The sequence below is a fragment of the Mobula hypostoma genome, chromosome 3 (genome assembly GCF_963921235.1).
Source record: "Mobula hypostoma chromosome 3, sMobHyp1.1, whole genome shotgun sequence".
Classification (NCBI taxonomy): Eukaryota; Metazoa; Chordata; class Chondrichthyes; order Myliobatiformes; family Myliobatidae; genus Mobula; species Mobula hypostoma.
This window is the reverse complement of record NC_086099.1, coordinates 36,881,688-36,893,447: the sequence shown is the minus strand read 5'-3', so window position 1 is coordinate 36,893,447 and position 11,760 is coordinate 36,881,688. Positions and strand designations below refer to the sequence as shown.

General features: G+C 41.1%; 1 protein-coding gene across 1 annotated transcript; it reads right to left on the bottom strand.

The window, feature by feature from the left end:
• Positions 1–987: 987 nt before the first annotated feature.
• On the bottom strand, positions 988–9,881 carry mrps30 (mitochondrial ribosomal protein S30). The gene is made up of 5 exons (XM_063042080.1): positions 9,308–9,881; positions 5,522–5,667; positions 4,036–4,141; positions 3,636–3,812; positions 988–1,390 (listed from the first exon to the last, which is right to left on the bottom strand). The coding sequence occupies exons 1-5, from the start codon at positions 9,876–9,878 to the stop codon at positions 1,107–1,109; spliced, it is 1,284 nt and encodes a 427-aa protein (XP_062898150.1). The 5' UTR covers positions 9,879–9,881; the 3' UTR covers positions 988–1,106.
• Between the last annotated feature and the right edge of the window lie 1,879 nt (positions 9,882–11,760).

The following is an 11,760-nucleotide window of genomic DNA, read 5'->3' as shown; positions in this document are numbered from 1 at the left end:
TGGGCAAAATGGCAGATGGAACAACATGGGGAAACATCATGCACTTTGGTAGAAGTTGTAGACTATCTTCTAAACCAGGAGAAAATTCAAAAATCTGAGGTGCAAAGGGACTTGTGCAGGATTGCCTAAAGGTTGACTTGCAGGTGGATAGGTGGTAAAGAAGGCAAATGTAATGTTAGCATTCATTTTGAGAGGACTAGAATACATGAACAAGGATATAATACTGAGGGTCTACAAGGCATTGGTCATACCCCACTTGGAATATTGAGCTGTTTTGGGCCTCTTATCTAAGAAGGGATGTGCTGGCATTGGAGAATGTCCAGAGCAGGTTCAAGTGAATGACTGTAGGAATGAAAGGGTTAACATATGAGGAGCTTTTGATGGCTCTGGGCCTGTATTTGCTGGAGTTTTGGGAGAATTGGGGGGCAGGGAGGGAAGAAGAGGAATTTCATTGAAACCTATCTATTATTGAAAGGCTTAGATGGAGTGAATGGAGAGAGGATGTTTCCTATAGTGGACGAGAACCAGAGGACACAACATCAGAATAAAGGGACATCCATTTAGAACCGAGATTAGAAGGAATTTCTTAAACCAAACGGTAGTGAATCAGAGGAAGTTATTGCAACAGACAGTTGTGAAGCCAAGTCATTGAGTATATTTAAAGCAGAGGTTTAGAGGTTCTTGGTTAGTCAGGGCATCAAAGGTTACAGGGAGAAGGCCGTAGAATGGGGTTGAGGGGGATAATAAATCAGCTACGGTGGAATGGCAGAGCAGAATTGATGGGTTGAGTGGCCTAATTTTGCTGCTCTGTCTTAAGGAAATTCAAAACTACACTCCATGCTACATTTTGAAATTCATAAGCAAATTATATTTGTAATATTTTAGATATAAACACTAGAAACAGTTTAGTAACCAGAAATATATTCTTCACAACTACTAATTTTCTTGAGTACGAAATAATAAATAAAACAATCTGCCTTATGCAGGAATTGTTTCGAAACATTTATTTTAGATAGCTTAACACAAGTAGTTTTTGAAATTATGATGGTGGTGCTATTCCTTCAATGTATATTTTAAATTAATTTCAAAGTCATGAAGTTTTACATTCATTTTATTTCAGTTTCAACTGATTCAGGCCTATTAAGCAAAAACCGAACAAGCAGATCCACAACCTCATTATTCAACCCTTTCACATCTCCTCCCTCAATAGTCTCATACAGACGCATACTCTCCGTTCCCCAGCAAATGTTCTTTCGGAGATTATGCTGATCTGCTTGAACAGTCAGAGCTAAAGTGTTCAACTGATAGCAAAAGAAGGAGAAATAAACTCCATCTGTAATTACAGCTTGAGAGACAAATGGTCTGGTCACATCTGCCTCACTCCAGAATCCTGAAATAAAACCAAAAACAAATTAAGTGGTTGCCAAGATTTTGCTGATTGCCTACAATTTTTTATAAAAAAAGTCAAGAAAAATTAGACATTAGGTTTAGCCACACCCAAAACATGCTTTGGACTAGTGAGGGTAACGTAATGGTTAGCCCATAATTTACAGTACAGGCAACATGGGTTCAATTCCCACTGCTGCCTGTAAGGAGCTTTTATGTTCTCCCTGTGACCCTGTGGGCTTCCTGCGGGTGCTCCAGTTTCCTCCCACGGTCCAAAGTCGTACCAGTTGGTAGGTTAACTGGTCATTGAAAGTTGTCCCGTGATTATGTTCTGATTAAATTGGGGGATTACTAGGCGGGGTGGTTCAAAGGGCCAGAAGGACCTATTCCATGCTGCATCTCAATAAATAAATAAAATAAACTTCAATAATTGAAAATAGATCAATTCTGACCAACTGGAACATCATTCCCAAACACCCTTAGAGATTCTAAGGTTCAGGTAACAAAGGTAACTAAAATAAAATCAATGCAGAAAACAAAATAGATTTCAATTTATCGCTGAATTGTGGCACAGGTGTTTCATTATTTTGTCATCAGTCCAAGTATCACACATCATATTCAAATATCAAGTAATCAGTCCATTTGTGAAATATACGACGAAGTACTGCAAAAATAACCTGTATTTAAAATTTTGAAAAACAATTACTTAACCTTGGTTGAAACTACAAGTTGTGCATGCATAAAATTTCTCCAGTTCTAACCAATACGATAAAGATCAGGTGACATCAGTCAAAAATATTTTTTTCTTCTAATTCAAAAAGTTATAGGTTCAGTACCAAGCCAGAGACAAAAAAAACCAAAACTGAACCATGATGTTCCAGAGCTGTATTAATATACAAGTTAGAGCTGCTGTATTCTGGATTAACAATATACTAGCTGAAGGTGGGTGCCATATTTTACACTCTACTTTTAAAAGGTGCTTATCTGACAACTTAAGGGAATGCAAAAGATTCTTTGACACAATTGCCAAGACTATGAGGAATATTCCCATAAATATTTAAACCCAATCAAGATCACAAAATTTGATTTAATTGCTTTGCTGTTAATAGTGATCTGCAATACCCTATCAGTTTGCGGCACTGCCTAAAAATTATTACATTTGAGAAGTGGCCTCACTGGGATTGGAACATACTGAGATTGTAAAATTCAAAAGAATTCCTTCACCTTCCAAGGACAATTTGATGCTTTTCCCCCACAGAACACTTTTTATTGCCTTGCATTGCCCCTTAAATTGTAAGCAGAAATGAGAACAGTAATCCCCCCCCCATCTCCCCAGAGTACAAATTAGTCAACCTTTGCTAATCTACAAGGAAATGGAATTCTGTATCTTTCTTCAAAAGATAATGACTCTAATTGTCATCTCCCAAGGTTGGTGGAGGTGAGATCATCAGTTCTATTTAAAGCAGAGATAAATATTTGAAGGACTGAAGTTAGCATCATGTACAAGTGTCACAGGAAAGGGGTTGAGGCCAGCATTGATGAGCTATGATCATCATGGTATGACGGACTCAGAAGGAAATTATATCAATGAAAAAGCACACATCTTAAATGATGAAATATCGAGCTCTGCATCCTTTCAAAGGAACAAGTTACTTGTTCTATAATTACTTATGTCAAATGAAAAAAAGAGTACTTTTAGATCTACAAAATGCTGTTTATAGCATCATTTAATGCACATAATAAATATATGGCTATTCAAGAGAATTTTCTGAAAAGTAATGTTGCAAAAAAAAATCCACTTTTACAAATTCAAAATAAATCATTTTTTCAACATTACTGAATATTTAAATTTAGATGATTAATATTTCAATTTAGTAATAAGTCATCAAGCCCAAACTCTCCAACAACTTTCAGAAACCATATTCCACAAGCTGCAATTAAACTTACTATTAGAGTAATTCAGTTTGCCTATTTTCAATAAGGTAGGAAACACCAGTCTTCTGCATTTCTTGCTAATCTTCAAGAACTAACGCAAGTCTGAAACTATTTTAATTTCACTCAGCACAATAAAAAAGTGCAATTTGCAACCATAATCAAAACGAGTGAAGCAGATTCCTATAAAATTTTAGTATATTAAATTTATATTTATCTTTATAAAAATGTTTTCCCTTTAGATTCAATGAATTTGTAAAATAAAGCTAGTTAGAGGATGAATAATGAGAATCTTTGATGAATTAGCATCATCTAACCTTGATAGGCTGCCTGAGCTGCAGTCCAAGCAAACAGACTTGCAATGCCATTGGCTCGCAAACGCACTTCAATTTGATCAGCTAAGTTGTCCCTTAGAAGTCTTTCTCGTCTCAACTTTTCGGAAGCAAAGTGAAACTGGGTATGCCCATAGCAGGCAGGATCATCAATCTTTGAACCTACAAGTAGAAGACAAAACAAACAAAAAAAAAGGTCTTGCATTAGCTCAAAGTAAGATTGCAATACAGTAATTTAGTGGAATTCCCTCTCAAATCATACATAGGAATACTACCAATCTATAATAAAGCATATTAAAATGTGTAAAATATTCAACTTTGTAAAACAAATCATGGAAATAAGTAAAATGCATGCAACTAAACTGCAAATTAATTTTATCCCTACCTGTGAAAATATTGTTGTCATACTGCCTTTGAAATAAAGGAAGTCGGCTTGGTTCCAAATGAATAACAGGAACATCTTCAGTGATTTGATTTTCTAGGGGCTCAAACTATGAAGGAAAATAAAATTAATTTACAAAGCATTTTTCAAATTGCATTTTACTTTTAAGGATGATTTACAATTCACTATCAACCATTTATTAACCATAGCATAGATCTAGAAAACTAATGTCAATCCAGAGATAAAAGTAGAAAACATCCATTCTAATTTGTATTGATTGCTAAAGCATTAATTTATGTACAAAGATTTAATTAAATATTAATCAGAAGAACATACTCAATTTCTGGAGCAATCAACTAAAAATGATTAACTTTTTCTGCATTTTTTGTATATTTATTGGAGTACAACTCTTAATTCTACTTTTTTTTTAATGATACTCAGCAGCATTAATAATATTTCAATAAACCAGTTAAGTTTCAAGTGAGTGAGGGAACTGGAGTCTAGGCAGGCAGCCGAACAATCAAATAGCAGACATTCACCACATCTATTAAATTTAGTCCTTAGATCCAAGTTCCTGGAGCAGCCCAGGGTAGGTCCAAAGCCTCGCTATCCAGTTCATCATATTAGAAGGGCAAATCACCATAAAGTTTGCAGGCACGAAGCACAGCAGCCAGGGGCAGTCTCACAGCCTTAGCATTGCAGAGAGTGAACCCCAGTCTTTCTGGGCGGGCATTTAAATTGTCCGAACCTTGCACTAGGACCTGTGCCCCACCACTGGCGAATCGCCCTGGGCCTAGACTTCGCTGCCGAAGGAGCTGTTCTCAACCTCTCCAGCCTGATCGGACTCCCGACACCCTGCCTTGCCAGTCTAAATGGGTGGCATTTGGATTGTCCAAATAGCGGATTGTACCTTGCATTAGGACCTGGACCTCACTGCGGCAAATTGCTCCGGGCCTTGAACATGCCTCCCATCGATTCGCTTCGCTTTGGACCTGGATTCCGCTGCCAAATTACCCGTTCTTGACCTCTCTAATTTGGCTCGGCATTTAGAATGATCCTCCCTCGGACCTGGGTTAGTTGGACAGATTTCTGAACTCTTCTCTCCTGTCCTTTTCCCTCTAAATCATCTGCGCCAGCCAGTGTGACTCCGACTACAAATGCATCGATTTTGCAGCGCACTAGCAGAACACACCCCGTGAATTCACTTTGCCTTTGCTCACTTCTTCATAGAATGGGATGATAGCTTACCACAATTTACTTTTAAAAAAAAGGTTTTAATCAAATTCCTTTGCTTTCAAACTACTAGTGAGCTGTCACACTTCTTCAGTAGCACCATCTGTAATGGGAAGTGCTATCCTGTGCTTGAGAGTCAGACTGTATACAATTCCTTTATCATTTGGCTTTTCTGTACTACAAGGTAACAGATGCCACCAAACTACATGAAAATTTGCAGTTAAAAACAGATGTGTATGAATCCTAATTCTATTACCTCAGGGAGTTGTCGATGTACCCGAATTTGGCAGTAAGGTTTGTCTTCAATCTGGAAACGAATAGGGTCAACCTGTCTTTTCCGGTGCCCTCGGGGAACTGTTCGTTCACCCCGAAACCAATAAAAACCAACTTGTGGTTCATGATCTGTAAGAATAAAAATTATTTAGCTATGCCAACATACAAGTGCAATAACATTTATTATTTTTCAAAAAATTTCAGAACATTGAAATAAACTAAAATACATCTGGGTGTACAGTGTAGAAGATTATGAAAGATTCATGGGACAGCTTTATCAGCCAGGTACGTGGGCTGAGGAATAACAAATGGCTTTCAATCCCGATAAATGCGACGTATGGTATTTTGCAAGGTCTACTCACAGTAGGAATTGTAGAGAATAGTTAGGTCCCAAGGAACAGTGAGACCTAGGTGTACAAGCGGCAATGCCACAGGTAATCAGGGTGGTGAACAAGGTACTTAGTCACCAGCCTTCATCAGTTAACATATTTAATATAGGAGTAGGAGGCTATATTGCAGTTACATAAGACTGATGGGTCCACACTTAAGAATATTGTGCACAGTTTTAGTTGCCTTGTTATAGATAAGATGGTATTACAGTAGAAAGTGAAGAAATTCACTGGAATGTTACTTGCACTTGAGGGCCTGAATTACAAGGAACGGTTGCGTAGACTAGGACATTATTCCCTGAAAACCAAGAGATTGAATGGCAACTTGCTAGAGGTACAGTATATAAAATCTTGAGGGGGACAGACAGGGTGAAAGTACAATCTTTATATCAGGGAGAAGGAAAGGTACGTCGCATCCGGAGTTTCTCCAGTTAGTGGATGATTTCCCTCTATGCCTCTCTGACGTAGTGGGGAATCGCGTACGAGGCAAGTTACAGCAGTGGTTTGCCATTGCCTTCTGCTGTTCTCAGGGAGCAGCTGCTTAAAAACAAGAGGACACAGGTTTAAGTTCAAAGGTGAGGGATTAAAAAAAGGAAATCAGAGGCAGTTTCTTCATGCAAAGGGTGGTGTCAATGTAGAATGAGCTACCAGAAATAATGGTTGAGACAGGCACATCAGCAACTTTCAAAAACCATTTTAGAAAAGCACATGGATAGGCAACAGTGTTGGCATGGGAAGTTAACCAAAAGGCCTATTTCCAATGCCGTGTGATTCTGACACTGCATCTTTCAATGTGGTGAGCAGAACACTGACACAGTAAAATCTTTCCATTCTAGCTTGAAATTCTATTCACGTGGGAAGTCTTGAGTAGTTTTAAACTACCTAATGTTTTCCTTTGTCCATTCCAACAATGAAAGTTACTAAAAAAATTCACAACACTATCAGACTTGTAAATGCTTACTGAAATATGTAAACCAAATGTAACAAAGGCAAAATCAGCAAAATGTTTAAAGTGACCTTCCATCTAAGAAAACAAAGGTTTTCTAAGGAAAAAGGAGTTAAAGAATCAAGAATGCAAAAGGTTTAAAGCAGTAATAAAGAACTGAGAGTTCTGGATGGTAATTACTTACAGTACTGTGCAAAAGTCTTAGGCATCCTAAATTTTTATATAAGTTTTGTTTTAGATGTTTATTTTTTGTTTTCTGTATTAGTGTCAGCAGAAAAGTAAAACTTTTAGATTTCCAAACATGAATTTTCCAAAAACTGCTAGTTTTTTTTTGTATTTTGGTAAACAAAGTAACATTAAGTAATTGACCATTTTTCAAATAAAAACGATTACTTTCAAGGTAGATAGCCCAATTCATGATTAAACAAAGACATCAAACAGGATGCTAATGATCAATGACATGAGTTGAATAAACTAATCTGATAAACTGAAAAAACAGGTGTAGGAGAAATCAAGCAGAACGAAGGACAATCAGACAAAAAGGTGAAGGTGTGGCAGAAGTGACAGTTTAACGTTCAAATCATCAATTCTTACACCTTGGCAGCAAGAGTGAGCACAAGAAGACACAAGGTAGTCAACAAGCATCAAGCAAGGTCTCTCCAGAGCAGAAATTTTGCAGCAGACTGGAGTTTCAAGAGGTACAAGCTTTTCTGAAGAAGCACAAAGAAACAGGCAAGGTAGATGATCAGAATTGCAATGGTTGGCCACGGAAACTAAGGGCAGCAGACTAGAGATTGACGTCCCATTTAAGTCAGGAGAAATCCAGCACTGCTATCTTCTCTGAACTCACAGAAACCACTGGAAACCAAGTACACCCCTCCAAAAAAAAGTCCAGAGAACTCTTGTCAGAAGTGGTCTTCATGGAAGAGTTGCTGCCAAAAAGTCATTCCTCTGAAATGAAAACAAACCAAAGCTGAGATTCACCTTTACACAAAAACACAAGCATTGTGGTGTTGTGCAATGGCAGCAAGTGCTCTGGACTGATGAGTCAAAATCAGAAATATTTTGCTCAAACAGGAGGCAGTTTGTCTGTAGAAGAGCTGGAGAGCGCTACATGGACCAGTGTCCATAGCCAACAGTGAAACACGGTAGGGGTTCCCTGCAAGTTTGGGGCTGCATTTCTGCAAATGGAGTTGGTGATCTGGTCAGAAGTAATGGAATCCTCGATGCTCAGAAGTACACACAAATTCACATCCATCGTGCAATACCATCGGGGAGGCATCTGATCAATCCCAACTTCATTCTGCAGCAGGACAATGACCTGAAACACATGGCCAGGGTCATAAAAAACTATCTTCCAGGAGTTCTGCAACAGATGGCGTGGCCTCCAGAAAACCCAGATCTCAACATCATCAAGGCCATCTCCGATTACCTGGCGAGCCAGAAGCAAGCAAGATAGACAAAATCTGTAGAACTGTGTGACAAGTTCTCCAAGATGTTTGGAACAACTAGCAACTAATTTTCTTATAACACTGCACAACAGTGTACATAAGAGAATTGATGCAGTTTTAAAGGCAAAGGGTGGTCAAACCAAATACTGATTTTTACTATTTACTGTTCTTTATAGTTTTTTCGATCTTGAGAAATTTTTCATTTCATTACTTTTGAAAGCATCGTCACTTTACTGATTTTTTTATGAGCCTAAGACTTTAGCACAGTACTGTAAACATGTAAAACAACAGTTTGAAAACAGTTCATATAATCAATATTATCAAAGAACTATTACACAGCTTTAAATCACTACTGATCACTTTGCATTTCAATATGGCTTTCCCATTTTGGATGGATTCTGCATCAGTCAACCATCTCACTGTTTCCTCTGATGCTGCTTAACCCAAGTTGCTCCAGCAGTTTGTGCTTTATTCCAGACTCCAGCATCCGTTGTCTTCTATGTTTCAATGTTCTTGTTGATTCCTTAACTCCCCACACCCAGTATAAAAGGATTCCTTCACCAAATCTGAAAGTGATGATTTAACCTCAATCCAGTTGGTGCCTTACTTGTTGACTGTTCCCTCAGTCACTGAAGTATGTTGAAAAAAGTTGGGACTTTTCCCCCTTGAGATGTAGGTGGCTGAGATGGCTTTATAGAGATATATAAAATCATGAGAAGTGTAGATAAGGAAGATCAACACCAAAAGAGTTAGTCTAAAACTAGAGAACTTAGAGTAAGATAAAAAAAAAACTGGCACTCCCTCAATGATCCAACTAGGCAGAAGGTTCGTGACTGGGTCAGTGTTGTCAAAAATGAACATTCGTCTCTAGAGACTGGGTTTGATAGCCCGGCCGGGCCTGTACTGTGTGTGTAACAGTGACAGGACTGCTACTTCTAAACCTCAGATGTTACCCGGGCGACGGATAAACGCAGCGTCCTTACCCAAAGTGGAGCGTTCGAGCAGTGGGTTGCGGCCGGCTAAGGAGCTGACGAGCTGCGGCACCAGGTTGCCGATGAGGGGCAGCACCGTCTGCTCCCGTTCGCGGTACAGAGCGGGGCGCCGCTTTTTCAGGTAGAAGTTCTCCTGCAGCAACGCCTCGCACACCAGCGACTTCGCCTCGGCCAGGCCGGGGCCGGGCGGTAAGCCGGCAGGCAGCCCCTGCACGAAGGCGGTCTTGGTGAAGTGTTGGAACCAGCGGTCCGCATCCAAGCCAAGCGTCTGCGGGAGGATCACGTACTTCGGCCGCTGCAACTTGGTCAGCAGCCGGATCTTATCGGCGGGCAACCGGCAAGCGTGCACCCGCTGGTGGAACTCCTCCAACCGCCGCCGCTTAGCCGCCTTGCTCTTGGCGGTCAGGGATGGCAGCAGCGGCGGGTAGCGGGCGGTGACGGGCCCTCCCTCCGCCGCCGTTGCTGTTGCCGCCGAGCTGAGCGCAGCGCGACCCCCGCCCCATGTCCCCAACAACCGCGGCAACCTGCTGGGCGCCGCCATCTTCGGTCCGACCGACGTCATCCAGCCTCGAGCAAATCTAACCAATAGCCACTACACCACTCTTGCCAGATGACCAATCATCTGCAGAGTCTCAAGACGCCAGCAACGTCAGCCGCGGAGCCAATCTGACCAATGGCCAGTCACCCACTTTTGCAAGGTGACCAATCAGCTACAGAGTTTCAGCAGCTCGATAAAGTGAGATGCAAGGGTAAAGTGCTGCGGAGTCTTGCGCCGCAGATTCGCAAACTTGTAGGAGGAAGAAAGTTGCTTCGCTCCGGCGAAGTGATAATTGTACCGGGCTGAAAACCAGACAGGAAATAATTTCATAGAACATAGAAAACCCACAACGCAATACTGGCCCTTCGGCCCACAAAGCTGTGCTGAACATGGCCTTACCTGAAAAATTACCTAGGGTTACCACTTTTTCTGAGCTCCATGTACCTATCCAGGAGTCTCTTAAAAGACCCTATCGTATCCGCCTCCACCACCGTCGCCGGCAGCCCATTCCACGTACTCAGCACTCTCTGAGTAAAAAACTTACCCCTGACATCTCCTCTGTACCTGCTTCCAAGCACATTAAAACTGTGTCCTCTCTGACTATCCACATGATCAATGTCTCTCATCATCTTACACACTTCGATCAGGTCACCTCTCATCCTCTGTCACTCCAAGTAGAAAAGGCAAGTTCCCCTATCCAGGCAACATCCTTGTAAATCTCCTCTGCACCCTTTCTACAGTTTCCACATCCTTCCTGTAGTGAGGTGACCAGAACTGAGCACAGTACTCCAAGTGGGGTCTGACAGAAAATAATTAGCTGGACCTATTTGTCACTGAGTAGACGGCATTTTACCTGGAGAGTATTGTGATGGTGGGGCTTCCCTGCTGTGGGTGAAAGGCCTGTCAGGTTCTGCTCGCAGGAGCACCCGGGTCTGTCCCTTACTCGGGGCTGTCCGATGTACCAGGTTGGAACCTGCTGAACCCCAGAGTGCAGCCACCCCACCTCCACCACAGATATGTCAGCAATTTAACTCAATGCCACAGCTTTTACTGTGAGCACTATTAACCGATGCTGGTTTATAATTTTCAGTCGTCAAGTTTTAAAAGTGACTTGCATGAACATTAGGTTCCTTCGGAGTAGGAAAAAAATACATCTTTATTTTAGAGCAAGTTGCACAAAAAATAAAGAAACCAGCAACACTTAAGTGTTAATAATTTGTGTAAAAGCCTCGCTCGCATATTAGATTAGATTATGAGGACACTCACTCTTCGTTTATTGTCATTTAGAAATGCATACATTAAGAAATGATACAATGTTCCTCCAGAATGATATCACAAAAAAAACAGGACAAACCAAAGACTAACACTGACAAAACCACATAATTATAACATATAGTTACAGCAGTGCAAAACAATACCATAATTTGATAAAGAGCAGACCATGGGCACGGTAAAAAAAAAGTCTCAAGTCCTGATCGACTCCAATAGTCCCCGATAGCAGGCAGCAAAAAGGGAGAAACTCCCCTGCTATAAACCTCCAGGCACCGACAACTGCCGATGCATTGGAAGCACCCTACTACAGCCGACTCCTGAGTCCGTCCAAAAACTTCGAACCTCCGACCAACCCCTCCGATAAAGCCTCCCGAGCGCCTTCAACCTCGTCCTGGCTGCCGAAACAAGCAAAGCCGAGGACTCAGAGGCCTTCTCCTCCGGAGATTCCAGACCACACAGTAGCAGCGGCAACGAAGTGGGCATTTCAGAAGTTACTCCACATATTCCTCCGTACTCTCGCGTCTGTCTCCATCAAATCAGAATTGTGCACGGTCCCCTACTTAACAAATGCAGATATCATTCCTGGAGCGGCTGCACGCGTTGCATCGCGCCGCCATTTTCTCCTCCCGATGAG

Coding starts and splice junctions, on each gene's coding strand:
- mrps30 (XM_063042080.1), bottom strand. CDS start 9,878: ATGACGTCGGTCGGACCGAAGATGGCGGCGCCCAGCAGGTTGCCGCGG. Junction 4,142..5,521: donor TACATCGACAACTCCCTGAG/GTAATAGAATTA, acceptor TTTCCTTCATAG/TTTGAGCCCCTAGAAAATCA. Junction 3,813..4,035: donor TGACAACAATATTTTCACAG/GTAGGGATAAAA, acceptor TTCTACTTGTAG/GTTCAAAGATTGATGATCCT.